Genomic DNA, 25161 nt, shown 5'->3' with positions numbered 1-25161 from the left:
GATAGAGAAGGAATGATAGCAAAATATGGAGAGGACATTAGGGGATGAGGTCAGTTAATCAACAGGCAATAACAACAATAGTTAAGTATCTACTACATGCTAGGCACTATGCTAGATACTGGGGATAGAAAGACAAAACAATCCCTGCTTTCTATCAAGAGTACACATAGGTGCGAGAGCCTTGATAAGGACAAGAAGAGATTGGGATAAAGAAGGAGAGAATGGAGGGATGATGTTAAGGGGCTTTGAGATAAACACAGGGGGTGGTATAAAGACAGGAATTCAGTATCACTGGGACTGAGAGAGTAAGGAGGAAGTGGGGATTTATTAATCATAGGGAAAAGTCCAGGCAGAGGAATTCACAGTTTGTATTGGGCCTCACCTCTGTGGTATGGGGATGGTCTAACACTACTAAGACCTCTTGCTGAGTTACCCTGAGATCTGGCTGTGCTCATCCACCCTGCCACAACTTGTTTAGCTGTTCTTCAGGTGATAAGTGTCACTTTATTTTCCAGTTTTTTGCTCCAGCTATAGTATCATGAAAAGTTAGGATATTAATATTTTTGTGCAACATAGGTCCTTTCCCTTTTTTCTTCGATATTTATTAGTAGCATTATTGGATCACATGGGGTATATAGAGTTTAGTTGACTTCTAGAATATACAGAACTTAAAATAATTAACAAATAAACACACACGAGTTGCTTTTGTTATTTGTCTCCTTCCAGGTCTCTCCACAGTTCTGTCACCTTTTAGCTTAGTTTTCCTTTCTTTTCCCATTTTTTTTCTTAATATTGTTGTAATTAGTGTGCATACTCTTCTGATTTTGTTTATTTCACTGAATTAAGTGTACTTTATTGCAGTCAACCTCAACTCATGGTCTAGTCCAGGTGAGATATTTGCCTATAATTTGTTTGCCTTCAACTTTGACTTTGACCTCTGTGGTCCTTTTTAATTCCAGAAATTTCCCCTATCTTCTTTACGGAAAAGGACAGAGTTTCTTTTGCTATCAGAAGATCTACAAAATACCTTTCCAGAAGACATCCTTAAGGTGAGCCTCTCTAGGGAAAAGACTAGGAAGAAAGCTTGTATTACAGGTTTCTTTCCCCAGGCCATTCTAAGTTATTAAAGTTGTTCCCTTTGCTAATGTGCTGACTTTCAAGATAGTGACTGTACAGTGTTCTTTTCCCTCCCATGCCAGTCTATATTTGATTTAATTTAGCAAACATTTATTAATCACCTAATGCAGGGCAGCTTGCTGGGCTCTGGGGATGCCAAAACAGGAAAGAAACACTCTCTGCCCTTCAAGGACCTCAAGTTCCATTGGAGGTTGAGACATATATGTCAAAGTATTCTAGGCATCCTCCCAGAGCTTATAGCCCCTTATTTCACCTATTTTCTCTACTGCTTATAGATGGGTTAGACTGGTTGTCAGAAGACAAAGGGTAATAGGTAGTCACATTATATGAGTAGGGGCACCACAATCCCATGAGCCATTCCTGAGCCTATAAAAATGATTATTGACCTAGTATGTATCTTGCACTATACTAAATTATGCAACATACAAGAAAAGTAGAAAACACAGTCAGTATCCCTGAGGAACTAAGTCTGGTTGGAGAGACAAAGCAATATATCTCGAGCTCTTAGGTGCTAAACCATATGATACTCATTTTAAATGCTGTTGTTTATAGAAAGGAGGGTCCCTATATGAATGAAATCACAGGGCCAGTCCTTATCTCAAACAATGCAGGATATGTTGGTTGGGGAAAGACTGGAAGCGGGAAAGGCAACTAGGAAGTTGTTAGAGAAATGAGGTGATGAGGCCCTTGTGACTGTGAATGGAGAGGAATGGATGACTCCAGAGTCATTTTGAAAGAGGGCACAGGTTTTGGTAACAAATTCTATATTGGTAATGAAGGAAAGAGAAGAAAGCACAAAAGTGATAGCTTTTTAGGAATTTCTGACCAACTACTCTTCCCACAGGAGCTGTATGAAGCCATACCACAAGATGATATAGGGTCTTTGACTGACAGCATTAGGAAGGGGGAGAATTGGGCATCCCAGCTCAGCACAAAAGCTGTTTCCACCCTCTGGGACCTCCTGTGGCAGGCACCCCCACAGGCACAGGCCCTGCTGGATCTCTTGCTTGGAGAAAACAATGGCATAGGAACCTGTGGCTGGCCTTTGCAGAAGCTATTGATCAGCTTTATTCAGAAAGCACTGAAGTCTCTAAAGGGTCCCAGTCCTCTCGCCCCGGGGGTAGCTAATGCCATCTATGGGACTCTGCGTATACTACGTTGCCCTGCAGAACCACTTGGGGTTGAATGGCATCTCCTGTGTGATGAGCTGCTTAGAGCTTGTGAAACTGAAGATGGTCCCCTTCAAGAAGAGCAAGTATTGGGGTGCCTGATAAGGAGAGCTAACTGGAGCCTGGTTGCCATATATGGCAATATCTACGCAGAACAGGTGAAAGAAAAGCCATTGCGTTCTAAAATACTGGGAAAAGGTAAGTTTTTTCTCTTATCCACCCTATCTGTATCCTTAGATCAAAGCTTTTCCTATGCTAAATTCTGGTATGCTAACTTCTTTTGGGTTTGTATCCTCCATACTATGGAATCTGGCAAGAAAAACTATGTAGTAATGGGGATTAGGAGTGTTGGGTATTAGTTAATAAACTAAGGTGATGATAGTAGGAGACAGATAAGTTATTAGCAATAAGAAAGAAGGATTTTTTTCAGAACAAATAGAGAAATGGGAAAGTTATGGAAAGTTGTGAAGTGACAAACTCTTGTATCAGTTATTTAAAAGTGGGGTTGATCATAGGAATTGAGATCATAGTTTTTCCTCAGTAACTCCTGCTGTATTGTTCATTTCTAGTTCCACCTCAACATCTGGATCCTGAGAAGGCAATGCTGACTCTGTTCTCTAATCCTAATACAACCCAGACTTGGAGGATGGCCTATTTTTACTGCTTGAGTAGCCACAAACACCTTCTGGAGCAGATCCTGGTATGAGCAAGTCGGGTTATTCTGTAATTCATAGAGAATCACAGAATTTAGCATTTTTGGTACAATCCATGCCCAAGGAATCCCCCTTTATATCATCTCTGGTATTCAGACTGTCTGAAGACTTCGAGTAAGGAAAAACTTCATCACCTCCCAGTTCATTAGAAAGTCTGCCAAGTCATCTAGCCTGGATTTGTGTCTTCCCATCCACTACTTGTTTCTGCTCTTGAGAACTGAACAGAACAATTCTCATTCCTCCTCTATTTACAGCCCTTCAAATACCTGAAGACAGTCATCATGGGTCTGCCCCAAGAGTCTTTTTCTTCTCTAGGCCAAACATGCCCATTTCTTTTAACAGGAGTCTATATGACATAGGCATGAGAGCTTTGGTTGTTGTCTGCATATTCTAACATTCCAAAACTGAACTCAGCAGTCCAGATAGGGTCTGAATAGGACAGAATATAGAAGGACTCTTCACTTCCTTATTCCTGAAAGCAAATGCCTCTCTTGAGGTAGCTCCAGGTTGTCTGATTACTGTGCCACACTGCTGATTGGTATTATTGAGTTTGCAGTCCACTAAAGCCCCCAGACCTTTTTGAGACAAACTAATCTCTAACCATATTCCCCCATCATGTACTTTTAAAGTTAATTTTTTGAACCCAAGTATAAGTCCCCTGCTCCTATCAAATTTTATCTAATTAGATTCAATCCAATGCTCTTGCTCTAGGGCTACTATCACATAGAAGCTGCTTCAAGTAGTACCTGAGCAACAGTCTGGGATGACTGTCCTAGGGTATCCACCAGAGCTTAATTATGACCCACTGCTAAGTCCTAAGAAAGATGCCATATTTTTGTTTACTGATTCTGTCATCCAGCATATTAGCTACAAGATTTCCTGGCTCTGTGTCATTAAATTTGATGAGTGTGCCCTCTGTGCCTTTATCCAAGTCATTGTTAAAAATATTAAACAACACAGATCCCTAGGGCACTCTGGCCCTGGGGATGTCCTGTCTAGTGAAATTGAACTATTAATGGAATGACTTCTGTGAATTTGTCCATTTAAACAGTTTTGTCCACATTTCTCCATCTTCTCCAGTTAGTTTGAACTACTTTATCAAATGTTTTGTTAAAAAATCTAGGCAAACTATATTTATTCATTCTTCTCACCTAAAAGTTTAGTAATCCTGTGGGGAAAAAAATAAGGTTAGTCTAGCACAGGGGTGGGGAATCTGTGGCCCTCTAGGCTCTCAGGTGTGACCCTTTGACTGAATCCAAACTTCCCAGAACAACAAGAGGATTTGTTTTATAAAACTTGGACTCAGTCAGAAGGCCTAGGTCCTAGAAGACCACACATGGCCTCATCGAGGCCTCACGTTCCCCACCCCTGGTCTAGCATGATTTATTGCTAGATGAAGTCACACTTTCTCTTTGTAATCTCCACTTTGCTATATGTTCACTGGCTGGTTTCTAAAATGATCCATTCTAGAATTTTCCCAAGAATTCAAACTTATTGGCCTGTACTTTTTAGACTTTATTCTCTTCCCTTTTTTGTCCATATTTGAATTACTTTTTCACAGCTTTTCAGCTATTACTGACAGTGGCTTGCTAGCCTCTCACATATAGCAAGTCTCTTTTTTTTTTTTTTTGCTTTTTGGAGGGGGAAGGGCAGGGCAATTGGGGTTAAGTGACTTGCTCAAGGTCACATGGCTAGTAAGTGTCTGAGGTCGAATTTGAACTCGGGTCCTCCTGACTCCAGGGCTGGTGCTCTATTCACTGGGCCACCTAGCCGCCCCCAGTTAGCCTTTCTTTAAGCATTGGAGGATGCAGTTTATCTGGGCCAGGCGACTTAAATCCAACAAAGATGACTAAGTGCTCTCTTGTTATCATCTTTCTTACTTACTTTGGATATGAACTCCCTGTATCAGCCCTCTGTCAGCTATTGTTCTGTCATTTCCAGTCCACAGATCGTTCTTCTGGACAGAAAAAACAAAAGCAAAGCAAACGTTGAGTCACTCAAAATCCTCTCTTTGGTCATTTATGCTCCCTCTACTCCAAGTAGCAGTCCTCTCCTTGAAATCCCTTTTTGGTGTCCATAGCTCTCTTTATCAGCCTCAGCTCATTTTGGACTTTAGTATTTCTGACACTATTTGTATAGGACTGTGCCACTCTTTTATTTATCTTCTTTTACATGCCTGTGTTTCCATCTTTTGTTTATGTCTTTTAAAAAGTATAAGTTGGTTGGTTGGTTCCTTGTGCAGCTGCAGTTTACTCTTCAGATAATTCTATTTTTCTTCTTCATTGAGATTGTTTCCCTTGGTCTTCAGAATTTTTCATTCTTCCTGGGCTACCTTTTCCTCTAGAATGGAGTCCTACTTATCCTTTCCCTGAAGTTTTCCTGAGACCTAGGTTACATGAAAACTACACTCAACTTTTCTTCCCTTCAATCACAACCTCTGGGAAGGAGTGGTTACTTCCTCCAAGGATCCCACCATTTCCACCCCAACTCCTCCAGCTCCTCCCAATTAGTGAGAATTAGATCCAATATAGAATTTCCTCTTTTTGAGGAAGGATAAAATTATTATTAAATTTAAAATATTATTAATGCAGATCAGGATGTTATTAGCTGTTCTCATTTTGTCAGAGAGAAAGTTCCAAAAAGTATATAGATCACTTCTCCATGCAAGGTCTATGATCTATTTCCTGAATTCTTTCTGTTCAGATGGGTCTATGGCATACAAAATTGCTTATATTTCTCCTTCCATTGTCCATCAGATGTTTTCCACTATTCTTACCCACTCACATTCCTGGATTTCTTCACATGAGAATAACTTATTAATATACAGCACTTCTCTACCTCATTCTTCTTCCCCTTTATCTGTCCTGTGTCTTTTAAATAAGGTACTCCCCTCTAGAGCCATATTCAAATAATGGATTTTATTCCATCAGTCTCAGTGATGCCTCAAGCCAGATTTGCTACCTTATGTTAGAAAAACTAGTTCCTCTTGCTTCTTGCTTAAACTTTGAGTATTTATAGGTAGTAGAGGGCATTGAGTTCACTACTGGATCCTTTCTTGGATTTTATCTCCTACAGTTTCTGAGTGTCTCATCTCCTATTCTTTCCATGGTATCTAACTTTGAAAATTGCCTAAAGCTAGGCAATTTTCTCCCTTTCCAATCCTTTTTTAGATTAAAGTCCTTTTGTTTCATCTTTCATCTCGTTCAAAATCTCATAATCTTTGGCAATACTTTTTAGACTCTTTCTGGCAATATTATTTGTGCCTATATGAATTGCTAGAATTGTGTTTCGGACTTCCATTTTGATAAATCTTAGATACATGCCACTGGAAGACAAGGGACTGCTCTATTATTGTTAGCATGTCAGCAAATAACTGCCTCGATGTCCCTAAGCCGGGCATTGTCAGTTCCACTCTTCATTTCTTCCTCTGACTCCTATTGGAGGATTTCTCCTGCTAGCTTCAGTGGTTCTGCTGTGATTCCTTGGAGGACAAGCAGCTGCCTTTCCTCTTCAGGATGAACCTTAAGTCTGTTATTTAGCTGTAAGTATACAGCTGCCTTTTTCCTTCTCTTCCTATGATGTATAGTATTCTTTCATCCTCCATTTTCCTGACTAGGGTTTAGTCTCCCCACCTCTACCTCAAACTCCCCCCCTTTTTGCCCTGCTGAAACTCTGCTTTCATTTCTTTTTTTCTAGAAACACTTAAATGACACTAATGGCCTGGAATATAGAGTGGCATTCCTCAGGTCCCTTCATCTGGTCTTCAAGGGGGAAGACCAGTCTATACTTGGAACACATCAGTCACTTGGCTGTGACAGAAATGCAAACATTTGCATAATTAGTGCAAGTCACTACAGAATACTCTCTCATTCCCCATACCAATTGTGATTTTTTTAGCCTTGGGGCTTCTTTGACTACTTCAGGGTATTTATACTGTACCCCTAACGACTTGGCTTCACAGCTATTTATCACCTATTAATAACCTTCCTTTCTTTAGTATCAGCTATTCCACAGCTACACACTCTTCCCCTACTCCTTTGCACTAATTTCCTATTTCACCTACAACAACCAATCTCTACTAATCTGTTTTCTCCTCTGGTTTTTTCCACCTATCTTTCTTATTTTTACCTTGCAATTACCTTCTCCTGTCCTTTCTCCTGAGTCTCTCTTCAAGTCTCATTTTATCCTCATTAATCCTCCTTGGCCTTTTTTTTTTTTTCTTTCATCATTCTCTCATAGAAACTGGGAACAAGATTATGCTCCTCTTCAAATTTTCCTTAATTTATCCCAAATTTCTCCTCAAGTACAAACCTCTCCTTATTCTTGCTCAGTGTCTTGCTCCTTAATTCAGCTCAAATGCTTCTCTCCTCTCCCAGGGATAAGAAGGAAACCAGAGAGCTTGCACCATTGATCATCAGATTTGGTTCATTCAGCAAAAACTAGGCATTATAAATATGATTGACTGGGATAAATAATCCCATCCAATAACTTTATTAACTGTTTGTCTTGTTCAAGGCTCTGGGCTATGGATTGAGGCTATAAAGACAAGAAGCTTTGATTCTATTGAAATTACATCATTAGAGCACCAGATTTTCAAAGCCTGAATTTTAATACCCTAATTTCTATGTGGTCTTGGGCAAATTACTTAAACCTCATATATAAGATGAAAGGGTTGGACCATAACCACTAAGATCTCTTCTTGCATTGGATGTATGATCATCTGTATTCAAATAAAAAGTACAAAGTTGAGAGATTGTGTTTTATGATGGAAAGATTTGGAGTAAGAGGACTTCTGTCAATCATCTCTGTGACCTCAGGTCGTTTAATCTCTCTGGGACTTAGTTTCCTCATTTTTCAGATGAGAAGGTTGTACTAAATTGCCTCTGGTCTCAGCTCGAAATCTGTGATCTTAATACAAAGTATTTTTAAGAGGAAGATAGCATTAATAACAGGGAAGAGGGAGAGGTGTGAGGAATAGCCTCAAGTAAGTAAGAGGTGGCACCTGATTGGTGCTTTGAGGGAAGCCAGGGATTCTCTGAAGTAGAAGACTGAAGAGGGAATGCATTCCTGACGTGCGGGACCCCTTATATAGAGGTCTCACAGTATAACATGTAATAACATTGCACACATCTCTTGAAGTAAGCAGAATGTTAGCAAAATCTAGTGGTTACTCTAGAAAGAGGATCACAGTAGGCCAATAATCCAATAGGCCTGATGCCATTTTTTTCCTATTCTTTAGATGAGTTCATGAGATTCAGGACATGCATGGAGAAGTAAAACTTTTCCCTGTAAAGTTCACTTTGGCAGAACCTGAAAATCAGCCCCACTCAATCTGCTCTCCAACTTTGTAATTGCCAAGAAGCCCCGCACTAGGAAACTGTCACTTTTATAGTTCAAGCCAAATTCATTTAGATTTATTTATGGATTTGTCAGTCTCTCATAACCCTCTTCTTGGCCTTCAGATGACAGCACTAACACTATTAAAGGAAGAAGACTTTTCAGGTCTGAGTTGCTTGCTGGATAGAGAATTCAGGCCTCTCAGTCAACTACTTGTGCTTCTGGGATGGACTTATTGTCAAAGCTTGGAGTCGGCTAAGTTGTTGCTTCAGACCCTCCACAGGACAGAGGTAATTATTCCATTCTTCAAATCCGGCCTTGGATTTCTCTAGTGATGAGAGATGTCCAGAGCTGGGTTGTCCTAGTCTCTGGCCCTAGGTGTCTGAATCAACATCTCTCCTTTCTCTCATTTGAAAGCAGAATCAAGAGTGTGACAAGCTCCTCAGAGATGCCTGTGACAGTTTGTCGGCACATGTCGAGGTCCTAGAGTGGTGTCTGCAGCAAAACAGGTGAGGATTCATGATTCCTTCTCTTGGTCACTTCTCCATCCTGTAATAGGAATAGTAAATCTTTTTTGATGATACTGTCCATCAACTCTTCTAGCTTTCTTCAACCTGAACATAGTTTTTCTCTGTCCATAGGAGATTGATAAGGAGCATGTTTCCCTGACCTTAGCATACCTGTGCTTCTGGGATTGCCTCCTTCCCACCTTATCAGGTTTTCCAGAAGTAGAGGGACAGTAGAAGAGAATGGTAGTCTCTGTTTGGTCACTGTCCCTAGGACATTTGTAAAAAGTGCTAAATCCCAGGGAAGTTTCTGTCAGCAGACATTAGAAGGCTTATTAGTACTAAGGGGCTTGTCCTTCAAGGTTTTCTGGAGTCACATTGATGATGGGTACTAACAATTTCCATCCATTTTCAATGCGAAGAGAGGTAATATTTGTGGTCTGAGGACTGAAGCAAGAAAGATCAATGAGGAAAATTAAATCAGGCTCTCCCATGACAGTACTTTGAAACTAGCCCCCACTTCCTCAATCTTCTCTTTGCAGCCTTCCCATACCAGAGAGAGAGATCTTGCATCACTTGTATGGTGGAGATAGCCATTCGGTGCTCTATTCCCTTCATCACCTCACAAACCTTCCTGCTCTTAGGGAGGAGGATGTTCTCAAGCTACTGCAGAAAGTTTTCATCAAGGACCCAAAGCAGAATCGGTGTAAGTTGAAGTGAACGTGGTCCAGGTCATGTCCATCCCATGCAAACTGAAGGTCTGGCCAGGCTTATTACCATCACTCCTCAAAATGGGCAGCCTGTCAGTGGTCCCCTATAACGTCCTTGAACTTGAGGGAACAACAGTGAGTCAGTCACACAAGGGAGGTGGGGTTTCCTCACCTTTCATAGGAACTCCAAGATGTTGGGAATCCCTGGAACCGAATCACAACTATGAGACCTCTGGCCTTTCTGAGGCAATTTAAGTTACACTTGAGCAACATGTAACTTGAAACTCTTAATAGATATACTCCCCAGTTGAACAAAATGAATTCCATACATTGTCGAAAAGGGCATTGGGAAGTTAATATAGCAGTCCTGAGCAATTGCAAATAAGATACAAGGCTCTTTACTGCTACCATCCCAAATCCTCAAAGAAATTAGAATTTTCTAGTTTTCCTATATAAAAACATAAAACCTTTTCAGGTGATTTCATTCTGAGCACTATTGATGTGTTAGAACATAGGCATGTACTTTGGAAAAGATGAATGATGTTCCCATGTCAAAGGTATAAGACAATGTGGATTCTATTCTGTTCGTCTTCAGGAGTTCTATTATGGGTGAGGGTAGATATCTTAAAATAAATGAGTATGGAAAAGTGTTTTTAAGGACTGTCAGGTTTGGGTGGTAGACAAAACATAGACTACATGGCTTATGAATTCCCTTCCAAAGCTCAGGGTTTATGATTCTATGGTTAGGGCGTAAATGAAAGAAAGAAATAAAAGAATCTAAATGAAATAAAGAAATAAAAGAATCATAATGTTTAACTCAAATGAAATAAAAGAAAAAGACAAAAGGAACTAGTTGAAATAAGAAATGTTATGGAGAGGAGACATATCCAAAAGACTCAAAATCTCACCATCTCTTCATTTTGTGCTCACAGCCAATGGGAATGTGAAAGAATTGACCCTCAAGAGTTTTACCTCTTTCTTTTCTCCTTCCTTATATTTAGCTGATGTCTCAGTCTCCAACCATCTGAACCAATGTCAGAACCTGACACTCTTCCAAGGGTTCTGTGCCATGAAGTATGCCATCTATGCCCTCTGTGTGAATTCTCACCAATGCTCTCAGTGCCAGTTCTGCAAAGAAAGACCCTATGAAAACCTGGCCACTAACCATGAGCCAACAAAGGACTCTTCTTCCCCAGGTGCAGTATGCATGAACTTAGTAGTAAAAATCCAATATACAGCCTTTGTACTGATAATTCACTATAGTTTTCAGTTTAGAGTTTTTGTGACTCACAAGAATTATTTCAGTGTTATCAAATACTATCTTCAGTGTTGTAAAGGGAAAAAACCAAAACATGAAGGGGAAAAAAAGAAATAGGGGGCAGCTAGGTGACCCAGTGAATAGAGCACTGGCCCTGGAGGACCTGAATTCAAATTCAACCTCGACACTTGACACTTAACAAGTTGTGTGACCTTGGGCAAGTCACTTAACCCCAATTGCCTTGCCTTCCCCCCCTCCAAAAAAAAACCCCAAACTTGTCCAGATCTAATGGAGTCAGACCTCCTGACTTCCTTTTCTTTGCTTTTATCAGTACACTTTAAAGTCTCTGTGTCTTCAGTGTACATTGTCTATAAAGTACACAATTTAGTCAAATGTCATTATATCCGATATTATACTAATACCACCACACTAGACTATGTGTGAGCAAGGTTATTTTTGAGTAAAATGTTCTTGCCTAGTGAATAGTTCTCTTGGTACTCAGGGGGACCTAAGGTAAACTGTGGTTTTACTCTTCTGGGTGGGAAATATAGAAGAGGTTTAATTAAGGAAAACGAGTGCTTACCTTCATTCTAGTAAATCAGAAATAGAGCATTTATAAGAGAGAAGGGATAACAAGATTGTACAAGACTCACCTTATCGAGATTTCAGTGCCTTATCTGGAAAGCACATACTGAACATATTAAGTACCTACTAGGTACTTAATATGTATTAGAATATGTCAGGCACTGTATTAAGCACTGGGAAGAGACAATCCTTGTCCCCAGGTATCTAATGGGCAGGGTGGGCAGGATAACACACACACACAACACACACAAACACACACACACACACACACACACACACACACACACACACACATATATAAGAGTAATTGCTGAGGAAGGGAAGTTACTGGGATAGTGGGTTGAGCCATAGAGTGACTTACATGACATAGTCTTTCCAGAAAGCAATGGTAGTATTGACTTAATTATTTTAATTAGAGCAAGAGAGTGGAAGGGAAGGGAGGAAAAATACGTGTGGAACAGCAGGGCAGATGTACACCTAAGTGGTATATGAAAGAACTGGCTGGATATAGAGGAGTTTGTGCACCCCATCAGAAAGTATGAAGATGGGGCGGCCAGGTGGCTCAGCAAGTAAGAGCACCGGCCCCAGTGTCGGGATGACCTGGGGATCGAATCTAGGCTCGGATACTTAGCACCACACCCAGAAATAACTGGCCAACATAACCTTGAGCAAGTTACTTAACCGCAATTGCTTTAAAAAAAAAAAGAAAGTATGAAGACCCTGGAGTAGCTCATTGGCCAGTTCCAGGCTTCAACACAATAAGTTGATCCTAGAAACAATAGCGACCAGTATCTCTGATTTCTGCTAAGGTCCTGAAACCCTCCCAAGGTACACTGCAGTGTTGTTGTCAAGTGTATCATGTAGTTTGTCTTACTGGTCTTCTAACCATTGCAATAGTCTTCTGGCTTAGAAGATAGTGCCCCCAAATAAGAACATGTTTGTGAGGCTAGCAGATGATTTTTATTTTTTGCTTTTTGGCTTGGAAGCCTCTATGAGTATATATAGCAATTTATTTTTTCTTTCTATGGCAACTTCTCTGAAACCCCTCCTCTCCTTAGGTGCCTCGAATCTCTTCTCAACATACCTGGCCAAATGTCAACATTACCTATGCAGTATTCCCAATTCCCTGCGTCTAGAACTTCTGGAAAATATTTTCTCTTTGCTCCTCATCACCTTTAGTGACCTTCGCCCAGAACCTGCCCTGCCTGAGGACTATGCTAAAGATGATGACCTTGATGGGAAAAGTCCTCCAGATCTAGGATGGTCTCCCTCTGAAAACCCCCAGCATATACCCCAGCCAGAGAGAAAGTCAGAAGGGATTGCCCTTGAGGTCCTCAAAGGTCTTCCTCACACCTCTTCAAGCTGTCTGATTGCAGAGGAAAGAGGCAAGAATCAAGAAAAAGGGTTTCTGGATCTCAAACACTTTACTAGTGCTGGCAATGGGTTTTTAGCTGATGAATTAGCAATGGAGGCTTTTCTCAAGCTTCTCCAAGAGCAACTAGAGGAAATTAACAAACATGAGCCCTCCAAGGACCCAAAATTGGTAGAGAACCAGAGCTGCTCAGGAAGCCGAGATGGGTTACAGAGTCGACTGCACCAGTTCTCCAAAGTTCTCTCTGAGGCACAATGGAGATATAAGATGGTAATCAGCAACCAGAACACAGGTAAGAGAAGGGATTATGCTGGAAGGGTGGGAAGAAAAGGGAGAAAACTAAGAAAGGTTTTCGGGATCCCATATCACTTTGGCCCAGATAATTTTCAGATGGCCAGATGCCATCATAACCTGTATTGTAAAATTTCAACATTGTTCTACTTCTTAGCAGGCTTTCTGTACCTGCTATCTCAAGGGAGAGGGTAGAACAAAGCCTGCATCCTTGTTTGTATGACCTGTGGTGGTTACCATTTCAGAGGAGCAATTGACAGTCTCCCAGAAATGCCACAATCTCGCCCCACGCCACTCCAGTGTACTCCGGGCTCACCGGGAAAAAAGGAATAAGTCAGGTGAGCTCAGAAACTCCTTCCATTGAGTAACATGTATGCTGCTATTTGTGTCCAAAGTCAATCACGTATTTATATCTAGCATCACACTAGAAACTTTGAAAGATACAGGAAAGGGAGAGGGATCAGTCTCAACCCTCAAAAAGCTTATAATCTAGTTAGGGAGACATGAGTAACATACCTAAAACAATTGGAAAGCAAGTAAGTGCTAAACTTGGTGGTGCAGTGAGTAGAGCACCAGGTCTAGAGTTAGAAAGTCCTGAGTTCAAATCCAACCTCCAATATTTACTAATGGTGTGACCCTGGGCAAGTCACTTAATCTGTGCCTCAGTTTCCTTCTCTATAAAATAGTGATAACAATCACTCCTGCCTCCCAGAGTTGTGAGGATCAAAAGAAGTAACATATATAAAGCACTTTGCAAATCTTGGAGTGCTATATAAAAGAGTGCTATCCGTAAAACTAGCCACTGTAATTACTACTATGAGTGCATGAGGGGTTAATAATAACAACTTGTGTTTATGTAACATTTTCCTCACAACAGCCATTAGAGATAAAAAGAATTTTACTTTTTGCGTAGACTAACGTGATAGGAGAAGGCTTCTTGGGCAAGATAGGACTTGAACTGGGACTTGAAACAAGTATTAGATAAGTGGATGAGAAAGGAGAGACCATTCTGTTTGGGGCAAATGGCATGAAATAATATCTGAGAAATTTGTGTGGCTCAAAGATTAGGGAAGGAGACCATGTGGTCTGATGAGACTGATGGACTCCATGGCTTCCCTCCAAGGGAACTGGATTACATTCATTCCAGATAAAAGGAAGGCAGATAGGAACAAGTGTGCCATGCTTGCCAGTGGATCAAAGTGGAGCTGGAGAGCAGTATAAGCCCCTTGTCTAGGACAGGGGTCATTACTGACCAAGCCAGTTAGATAATGATCCAGAAACCACAGGGCCTCTCACCTGTAGAAAGAAACAGGTCACGGAAAGTGATGCAAAGAAACTTGTTTTACATAGCCTGATACATTCTCGTCTTGTAATTTTTTCTAAAATGTGTGATACAGCTACTGCCTGAGAGAGGAAGTAAAGCTCCTTTTATAGAAGGGACTAGCTGCCTCTGAGGTCCTTTCTGCCTGCTGCTCATTAAAGCCAGTATTGCTGTATAGTTTGTGTGTGTGTGTGTGTGTGTGTGTGTGTGTGTCTGTCTGTCTGTGTCTGTGTCTTTGTGTCTGTTTCTGTGTGTGTGTGTGTGGCAGCAGTTCCCTGATATATGTATGCATTCCACTCTCAGACTACACAAGTTCCTGTTAATGAGAGGACTTGATACTTTCTATGCTACAGGAAATTGATGGTAGATTTTTCTTTCTCTTCTTTCTAATACCTTTAGATGGCCGGGACAGAGTCTCCAACCTATCACTAGAAAGTGCAAGTAGTGAACTAAGCACGAGCACCTCAGGTATTGATTGGGCGGATCCTGTTCCTCAATTTTGTCCTGGGAGAGAGTATTTCTTCACTGTATTGTAAGAACTGGGGTCCCACAGCCTGGCTCTGTGTGTGAATACCGTCTCAAGAACTATGAGATAATGCTTCCTGTGTTCCATGCAGGTATTAGAGGGAAAGGTGAGGACTGGCTCTATTGAAAGTCTTTCAGAGGCTTCCCTGTCAGGCCTGCTTACTTTCGGTCAAGATAAAAAGGTTTCTCAGTACCTGTCATTTGCTGAATTAATCTAGATGTGGAGATAGGCCTTCCTCCTGAGGAGAGGCCAGGTCCTAGCTCCAGATTTCCCAATGGGGTACTCTGATGAAAGTAATTTGAAGAATTTCAGTACAAGCTTTGTGCTCCCCTGATTTTCCCCTTATTCTATGTTCCTTATAGAGGGAAGTCTGAGTACTGTGTCTGGGTGCAGTGACCTAGAGGTCCAGCTACAACCCCAACAGCCGAACCTACTTATCCCTATGATGTTGTCTCAGCCCGAGTCACTTCTTGCTTCTTGTATTCTCCGAGGGAACTTTGTGGAAGCCCATCAGGTGAGAGCAAGAAACTCACTGCCCCCTTCCCTCAAGTGGCAGCAGTTTTAGTCTAGGCTGCATCTGTGAGCAAACAAGAAGGCCTAAATGGCTGCTTCAGGCCCACTTCTTTGAAGGTGGCATGCCACAGTATAAATTCCAGGCTTTTCAGCCTTCTTAAACTATTCCAAGGGGTGATCAGACCCCCAAAAATGCATTCAGCTCACAAAAAACTGTTCTACCAAAATACCCACTATGTTTTATTTGTTTTTGAAGCAAAGAGGACCGTAATTTTCAAGTGACCAGAATATCTCTGTAGGTGTATGATAAAGCACTAGACCAAGAATGAGAAGATCTCAGTTTGCTCTTAACAAGTCTTCTGATCTTTGAAAACTTATTTTAGTGCCTCCTCTCTACAGAGGTGACATGGCTCTTACCCTGCCTAACTCACGAATCATCATAAGGATCACATGATCATATATATGGGAAGGCCAGAACTTGACTAGAACTGTGTAAAGTAGGCAACCTCCTAGGCCATAGCACATAGAGAATGCAGTGAGGGGCATATTTCTAATACTATGCAGGTCTTTTGTGATGTCAAATTGCATGCAAAGGCTGAGGTTTTCAGGGCACAAAGGACATGATGAAAGATGCACAGAATCTGAGGAAAATGATTTAAATCTAGCTTCTATTACTTATTACCACTACCACATTGATCTACTCTTTTTATTTTTCTGGGCCTCATATGAAACAACATCAGGAGTCAGCAAACTACTACCCAGAGGTAGCACCTAAGACTCTGAGTTAAGAATATTTTGCATTCAAGTTTTTACATTTATAAAATAAAACTTTATTTTAAAATGTAAAAAATAATTTAAATATAATAAAATTTTATTTGAAAATATGAAAACCATTTGGTTCACAGGCTGTTGGCTAGGAAGTTTTCTGAGTCCCTTAGGTCCTTCTCAGTTCTGTGATCCAAAGGTTGACACAAATCCCTAATCCTGCTCCTATTGAAAACACTATCAAAACTATAAAGAAATGTACACATACAAGATTATTGTATCAACCAAAGGGCACATCTATTACCTAGTAGGGGAGCCTGTTTGAAAAAACAAATTAAGGTGAAAAGATCACTTATTGAATGTGGAGTCATAGGAGGAGGATGATTATTTAGATAGCACTTTGGAGAACTTTAGCATTAATTTGGAATGCAGCTTGGACACTGCTGCATAAGACAGATTTCCCTGATTTTTACTCCTCTTTGTGTCAGTATTCAGAGAATCATTGAACAAGATTATCTCTGGAGTCATGTTTGTGGAGTTTTCCATAAGTTTAACATGTATGGGAGATACCTTATTTGAGGAGCACTTTTAAGGATGAATTTTGTTCCTCCTAATCAAATAATTGCAATTTAAATCAACAGTCTTTTCTGTTATGTTCTCTGTTAACTGTATATTACTTTTAAGATGTGTTTGTAGAAAATTATCTGTGCAAAAGCTTATCTTGTCTGTTCCTTTCTCCTCTTCTGGTACTAAGCAAAAATCAAAATGATCTATCAGTAACAATTATCAAGAGTGTACTATCTGCTAAGTACTATATTAGGTAAAAAGATAGGTCCCGCCACTGTTGCTGACTTCATTTTCTTAAGTCTTGCACCTAACAACATTAGGTCACCACCTAATATATAGATACAAATATAAATATACCACCTAATATACAAATGTTGTAGTTCTTCTTATTACTGTGAACAGATTCTGACAGGAATGCTGGGAGATCTGTTCCAATTTGGGTTTGTTTGTTTTCTGGCTGATACAGTTTCAAGTCTCTTTTTGTTATGAAAAGTGCTTAGAAGCTGAACTCATTTCCATTGTTCCTGACTGAGGTTGGTCCTCTGTTCAAAGTCAGCCTCTTATTTAACAGTTGAGTTGTAGCTTCTATAATGACACAGTGTTGTTTTCTTATCTTTAGCATATGGGTGAGCATTTTACTTCCTTCAATTTAGATAGCAGTTTAGTTGTTCAGAGACTGTAAACCACTGCCAACTATCCATCTAATAGTAATACCACTGGGAAAAATCCCAGATGGTAGGAGACATCCTTACACTTCTTCATCTTCTTGCTTTTATATCCCATCTGTAGTAATAATAACAGTGATCCTAATCCAGATAGCCTCCCTACCAGTCACTGGAAGTCCCATATCCCTTTCCCCTTGAATATGTTTCAGCTACCCTTCCTTCCCTTTATATGCTGATCTTAACAGTTCCCTTTTGTGTAGCACTTTGTAGTTTACAATGCATTTTCCTTAAGGAAAAGGTATCCATGTGAGTTAGTGCAAATATTGTTATCCCCATTTTGCAGATAAAGAAACTGAAGCTCATTCAAACTTAAGTGACTTGCCTATGGTCACAAAGTTAGTATCAATAAACTGGTAAGAATCAGAGCCAGGAATCAAATCTGTTTCTTCTGAGTCCTCTGTGATGCTGAGCTGCATCTGCACCCTCTGATCTCTTCTTACATCCAGGACTGCCCAGACCTCAAGGACGTGATCTGTCAGCCACTTGTCATGATAATTGCAAAATCTAAGTTGAATAGAAATTTATTAATTTCTTGAGTGCAGCCATAGAAATAATCCATCCCCCTATCTCCCCGTGACAGGTGGTGTTCATGTTTGACCTGAAGTCCTCTCCCAGCTGTGGTGAGCTCATGTTTATGGAGCGCTACCAAGAAGTGATCCAAGAGTTGGCCCAAGTAGAGCACAAGATTGAAAACACAATCTCAGATGGGGGCAGTACCATGGCCCAAAGAACCAGCAGGGGCCGCTCAACCCTGCAGGCCATTGGCAATGCTGCTGCAGCAGGTAAGGATATACCTTTTCACAATAGGGGAGTTGAAGTAGGACATGTTGCATGCTACTGGTAGTGAGAAAAAAACCTCAAGAACATAAACCACTTTGGCAGGTTGATGAAGCTTATGGACCTCTTCTCAGAAGAATGTTTTTTTTAATAGTATTTTATTTTTTCCAGTTACATATAAAGATAGTTTTCATCATTCATTTTTATAAAATTTTTAGTTCCAAATTTTTTTCTCCCACTCTCTCTTCTATCCCCCCTTCCCAAGATGGCAAGTCATCTGATATAGGTTATACATGTACAGTCATGTAAACATGTCCACATTAGTCATGTTGTGAAAGAGAAAATACATAGCATTATAAAAGAAACCAATTATATTGAAATATAGTTATCAAAATATTGAACAAATTCACAGTCCCCTAGGTTAAGAACGCCTGCCCAAGAATTTCTTGGGGAAGAGGAAAACTATGGAATTCAGATCTTTTCCATCTCCCCTACAATATATTTCAGATACCTACCATTTTAGACTTTCCCTTAAGCTTATTTACTGTGTCTAGACTTAAAAGAGAAACCTTTTTTACATTGCTTCATTTTCTTAGCATGAGTCCCAGTGCTTCTGTGTATGCCTAAGGATTTTGCTTCTTTCTCAGTGTAGTTGTTCAAGCTTTATAAAGAATGGCACTGAGAATCAACTATCTACTTAAATCTGGCTCCAGTGTGAAAAAGACCCTCTTTTAATTGGTTCTTGAAAGTTGGTCCCTTGTTTCCCCTATCTCTTCACACCCCTCTTTTTTTTATACCTAGTCCCAACTACCAATGTTCAGTATCATAAAAGTGCCATGAAGTTAAGTCCCCAATTACAAGAGCACCTTTCTCCTTTCATCAGCCAACCCCTGTATTCACATCTCTCCCACCTTCTCCAACAGAGGATGATAACATCCTCTGCACTCTCTCACTAATCTTCAATCTCTTCCTGTCTAATGGTTCTTTCCCTGTTGCTTACAAACATGGCGATTACCTCTAAAGGTACCTTCCTCCTACTCTGTGTATCATTTGTGTAGCTATTTATTTATTATATTGTGTAGCATATAAACTCTTTGGGGTCAGGGACTATTTTAGTAGTATATGCTTTTCTTTGTATCTCCCAGAGCTTAGCACAATTCCTGGTACATAGAAAACTTCTAATATGTTGGTTGGTTGGTTGGTTGATTTCTTTTTTAGATCCCATATGGAAACATGGCTCTTCTTGACCTCTTTTAAGGGTTTCTCTTGGTCTCACCTAACTATAACCATGCTACCTTACTTTCTCTTGACACTGATGGGCAGGATGTGTTTATCTACTGACCTGCAAAGAATTCCCTGTCAATTTCATAATAACAATAATGACAACATTTGTAATGAGAATCATCACATCTCTCCCATTCACATATGACCACTGCCCTAGTTCAGGCCTTCCTTGACTCTCACCTAGACCATTGGTGTTAAGCTCAAAAAGGAATGGGGCAACTAAACTGTATATGAAGGCCACATAATGATTCAGAAACATTAACATCTGTGTCTTTTTGTTCTTTAATTTATTTTGTTAAATATTTCCCAGTTGGTTGGGCTGTACTCAGGCATGTTGCTGAGTGCACAGTGTTTGATACGGCTGACCTGAACTGTTGCAGTAGCCTCCTAATTGGTTGCCCTGCCTCAAGTCTTGGCACGCCCTGCCCACCCCACTCCCACCCTAAACACACACTTACACACATACACACAGCCACTGGAGCATTAGCCCTACATAGGTTTGACTGTGTCACTTGCTTTCTGAGAAAGTAGGCACCTCCTACCCTTGACTTCACAACCTGACTCTAACCTACCTTACCTATCTTAATCTGCAATTCTCTCCACATGCTCTTATGTTCCAGCTACACTGTCCTCCTTGCTCTTCCTCCCACACAATATTTCTTTCTTTTTTTTTTAAATTATATTATTTTTATTTTTTTGATTTTTACAAATATGCTATTTGCAACTGTTAAAAAAAATGTAACAGCACCAAAACAATCCTTTTATTTCTCCCTGATTTTTCTTTCTCACTTTTTTTTTTATTAAACTTTAATTTATTAATTTGTTTGTTTCCTTTTAGTTTACAGGATTCAATTCCACAATTCCTTGAATTTCACATTTTGTCCCCCTCCCTCCCCTTCCCCCCCATGGTGGCTTATTATCAAGTATAGGATCTGTAAATACTTTCACATTATACAATGGTCAGGTTATAAGGATGGATTGTACCAGCTGGAATGAAAAATGGTAAAGAGGACATAAAATCAAATAAGAGAATGAAAAAGATCAGGTATTTTGCTTCCACCTGGATGTAAATTTAGTTCTTTCTAGTTCTTTCTCTGGATGCACGTTTTTCTCTCCATCATGCGTCTTTTGGGATTGACTTATATCCCTGCATTGTTGAGAAGAGTCCAGTCTATCAAAGTTGGTCATCACACATATGTTGTGTCTGTAATTGTGAACAGATTGCTCCTGGTTCTACTCTTCTCACTCAGCATCAGTTCTTTTAAGCCTCTCCAGGTAAATATGAAGACCGCCTGCTCCCCGTTTCTTATAGTGCAATAGTATTCCATAACATGCATATACCACAACTTGTTCAGCCATTCCCCAATTGATGGGCACCCCCTCAATTTCCAATTCCTTGCCACAAGAAAAAGAGCTGCTATAAACATTTTTGTACATATGGGTCTTTCTTCCATTTCTATGATCTCTTTGGGATATAACCCTAGGAGTGGTATTGCTGGATCAAAGGGTATGAAAGTATTTATAGCCCTTGGGGCATAATTCCAGATTGCTCTCCAGAAAGGCTGGATCAGTTCACAACTCCACCAACAATGCATTAGTGTTCCAGTTTGCCCACATCCTCTCCAGCATTTGTCATTTTCCTGTTTTGTCATCTTAGCCAATCTGACTGATGAGATGTGGTACCTCAGAGTTGTTTTGATTTGCATTTCTCTAATCAGTAGTGAATTAGAGCATTTCTTCATGTGCTTATAGATAGCTTTAATTTCTTTCCCTGAAAACTGCCTGTTCATATCCTTTGACCATTTATCAATTGGGGAATGACTTGTATTCTTATAAATTTGACTCAATTCTCTGTATATTTTAGGGATGAGTCCTTTGTCAGAGACATAGGTTGTAAAGATTCTTTCCCAATTTCCCACCTCCCTCTTCATCTTGGTTACATTGGCTTTATTTGTACAGAAACTTTTCAATTTCATGTAGTCAAAATTATCCATTTTACATTTTATAATGTTCTCTAATTCCTGTTTTGTCATAAAGTCATTCCCTCTCCACAAGTCTGATAGGTAAACTATTCCTTGTTTAGCAGACTGCTTACAGTATCAACCTTTATACCTAGATCATGAACCCATTTAGACTTGATTTTGGTATATGGTGTTAGATAATGGTCTATGTCCAGTTTCTGCCATACTATATTCCAGTTTTCCCAGCAGTTTTTGTCAAATAGTGAGTTCTTATCCCAAAAACCAGGGTCTGGGGGTTTATCAAACAATACATTACTATAGTCATTGACTTCTGAATCTCGTGTGCCTAATCTATTCCATTGATCCACTTCTCTATTTCTAAGCCAGTACCAGGTAGTTTTGATGACTGCTGCTTTATAGTACAGATTGAAATCTGGTAAAGCTAGTCCACCTTCCCTAGCATTTTTTTTTCATTAATTCCCTTGATATTCTGGACCATTTATTTTTCCAGATGAATTTTGTTACTATTTTTTCTAACTCTATAAAGTAGTTTTTTGGTAAATTAATTGGTATGGCACTAAATATATAATTTAATTTAGGTAAAATTGTCATTTTTATTATATTAGCTCGACCCAGCCATGAGCAATTGATATTTTTCCAATTAGTTAGATCTGACTTTATTTGTGTGAAAAGTGTTTTGTAGTTATGATCATACAGGTCCTGGGTTTGTTTTGGCAGGTAGATTCCCAAATATTTTATAATGTCTACAGTAACTTTAAATGGGATTTCTCTTTCTACTTCTTGCTGTTGAATTTCATTGGAAATATATAGGAATGCCGAGGATTTATGTGGGTTTATTTTATATCCTGCAACTTTGCCAAATTTATTTATTGTCTCAAGCAGTTTTTTACTTGATTCTCTAGGATTCTCTAAGTATATCATCATATCATCTGCGAAGAGTGATAGCTTGGTCTCTTCTTTGCCTAACTTGATTCCTTTGATTTCTTTTTCTTCTCTAATTGCTACTGCTAACATTTCTAGTACCAGATTGAATAAGAGGGGTGATAGTGGACACCCTTGTTTCACCCCTGATCTTATGGGAAATGCTTCCAGCTTCTCCCCATTGCATATAATACTTGCTGATGGCTTTAAATAGATGCTACCTATTATTTTAAGAAAGGCTCCATTTATTCCTATACTTTCTAATGTTTTTAATAGGAATGGATGTTGTATTTTGTCAAAAGCCTTTTCTGCATCTATTGAGATGATCATGTGGTTTCTGCTAGTTTTATTGTTGATATGATCAATTATACTGATGGTTTTCCTAATATTAAACCATCCTTGCATTCCTGGAATAAATCCTACCTGATCAAAGTGTATTATTCTTGAGATAAGTTCTTGTAGTCTTTTGGCTAGTATTTTATTTAGAATTTTTGCATCTATATTCATGAGGGAGATTGGTCTATAATTTTCTTTCTCTGTTTTATCTCTTCCTGATTTAGGTATCAGTACCATATTTGTGTCATAAAAAGAATTTGGTAGGACTCCTTCTTCACTAATTTTCCCAAATAATTTGTAGAGTATTGGAATCAATTGTTCTTTAAATGTTTGATAGAATTCACTAGTGAATCCATCTGGCCCTGGAGATTTTTTCCTAGGGAGGTGACTGATGGCTTGTTCAATTTCTTTTTCTGAGATGGGATTATTTAAGTAATTTACTTCCTCTTCAGTTAATCTGGGCAACTTGTATGTTTCTAAATACTTATCCATTTCCCTAAGATTGTCAAATTTATGTGCATACAATTGGGAAAAATAATTCCTAATTATTGTTTTGATTTCCTCTTCATTGGAGGTAGATTCACCCTTTTCATTTTTGATACTCATAATTTGGTTTTCTTCTTTCTTTTTTTTTATCATATTGACTAAGGGTCTATCAATTTTGTTGGTTTTTTCATAGAACCAGCTCTTGGTTTTATTTATTAGTTCAATAGTTTTCTTAATTTCGATTTTATTAATCTCTCCTTTAGTCTTCAATATTTCTAGTTTAGTATTTAATTGGGGATTTTGAATTTGTTCTTTTTCTAGGTTTTTTAATTGCATGCCCAATTCGTTGAGCTCCCTTTTCTCTAATTTAATCACGTATGCACTCTGGGATATAAAACTTCCCCTAAGAACTGCCTTTAATACATCCCACAGATTTTGGTATGTTGTCTCATTATTATCATTCTCTTGAATGAAATTACTGATTGTTTCTATAATTTCTTCTTTGACCCACTCATTCTTTAGGATTAAATTGTTTAATTTCCAGGTAGTTTTTAGTCTGTCTTTCCCTGGCCCTTTATTGCATATAATTTTTATTGCATCATGATCTGAGAACGATGCGTTTAATATTTCTGCCTTACTGCATAGAATTGTGAGGTTTTTATGCCCTAGAACATGGTCAATTTTTGAGTATGTGCCATGAACCGCTGAGAAGAAAGTATATTCCTTTTTATCCCCATTCAGTTTTCTCCAGAGATCTATCATACCTATCCTCTCTAAAATCCTGTTCACCTCCTTAACTTCTTGTTTATTTTGAGGTTGGATTTATCAAGTTCAGAGAGGGGGAGATTAAGGTCTCCCACTAGTATAGTTTTGCTATCTATTTCTTCCTCTAATTCCTTTACCTTCACCTCTAGGAATTTGGAAGCTACACCACTTGGTGCATATATGTTAAGTAGTGATATTGCTTCATTCTCGATGGTGCCTTTTAACAGGATATAGTTTCCTTCCTTATCTCTTTTAATTAGGTCAATTTTTGCATTTGCTTTATCTGAGATAAGGATTGCCACCCCTGCTTTTTTTACTTTAGCTGAGGCATGATATATTTTACTCCAACCTTTACTTTGTGTGTATCCCTCTGTTTCAGATGTGTTTCTTGTAAACAGCATATTGTAGGATTATGATTTCTAATCCATTCTGCTATCCATCTCCGTTTTATAGGAGAGTTCATTCCATTCACATTTACAGTTATGATTGTTATCTGTTTCTTTCCCCTTATCCTATTCCTGCCCCTGTTAATGTTTATATTTTTCCTCCCTTCTCCCTTCCCCCGCTTAATAGTTTTCCTTTTGACCACCGCCTCCTTCAGTGTTTCCTTTTTGCCCCCCTCCCTTTTCCTCCCCTTTTCCCCTTACTACTTCCCTCTCTACAAACCACTCCCACCCCCCTTTTGTAACCCTTTCCCCCTTCTACTACCTGTAGGATATTGTTATACTTAATGAGGTATGCTATTTTTCTTCGCATCAAGAATGACAGGAACAGATCTCATGCGAAGCTCCTCTCCCTCCCCTCTTTCCCTCTAAAATGATGTGTGTTCTCCTTGTTTACCTTTCTAAGTCACTATTGCTTCTCGTAATTGGAGGTTGAATTTTCCATTGAGTTCTGGCTTTTTTATCAAGAAGGACTGGAACTCTGTTATATCATTGAATGACCATCTCTTTGCCTGGAAGAATATGCTCAGTCTCTCTGGGTATGTGATCCTTGGTTGTAATCCAAGCTGTTTTGCCTTCCTGAAAATTGTATTCCACTGCCTCCGATCTTTCAGTGTGGAGGCTGACAAATCCTGTGCAATCCTCACTGTGGACCCTCGATATTTGAATTGT

At 39.4% G+C, this 25161-nt stretch overlaps 1 protein-coding gene across 9 annotated transcripts in view; it reads left to right on the top strand.

Moving 5' to 3' along the window:
• ZFYVE26 (zinc finger FYVE-type containing 26) overlaps positions 1–25161 on the top strand; it is a 79870-nt gene that overhangs the window by 8511 nt on the left and 46198 nt on the right. For 7 of the 9 annotated variants that reach the window (XM_069077787.1, XM_069077784.1, XM_069077788.1 and 4 more), the window contains 12 exons: positions 960–1049; positions 1982–2504; positions 2876–3006; positions 8482–8646; positions 8774–8865; positions 9405–9568; positions 10574–10768; positions 12474–13079; positions 13324–13416; positions 14799–14867; positions 15288–15439; positions 18076–18277. In XM_069077787.1, coding sequence (XP_068933888.1) covers positions 960–1049; positions 1982–2504; positions 2876–3006; positions 8482–8646; positions 8774–8865; positions 9405–9568; positions 10574–10768; positions 12474–13079; positions 13324–13416; positions 14799–14867; positions 15288–15439; positions 18076–18277 — 2482 coding nt within the window. The remainder of the gene's footprint in view (positions 1–959; positions 1050–1981; positions 2505–2875; positions 3007–8481; positions 8647–8773; positions 8866–9404; positions 9569–10573; positions 10769–12473; positions 13080–13323; positions 13417–14798; positions 14868–15287; positions 15440–18075; positions 18278–25161) is intronic. The other 2 variants (XM_069077785.1, XM_069077782.1) reach the window with 1 other exon arrangement.

The sequence above is a fragment of the Petaurus breviceps genome, unplaced genomic scaffold (genome assembly GCF_028583685.1).
Source record: "Petaurus breviceps papuanus isolate PSGF00001 unplaced genomic scaffold, PetGlider_PUasm1.0 90994, whole genome shotgun sequence".
NCBI lineage: Eukaryota > Metazoa > Chordata > Mammalia > Diprotodontia > Petauridae > Petaurus > Petaurus breviceps.
The sequence above is the reverse complement of the archived record's forward strand: the minus strand, read 5'-3'. Positions and strand labels throughout refer to the sequence as shown.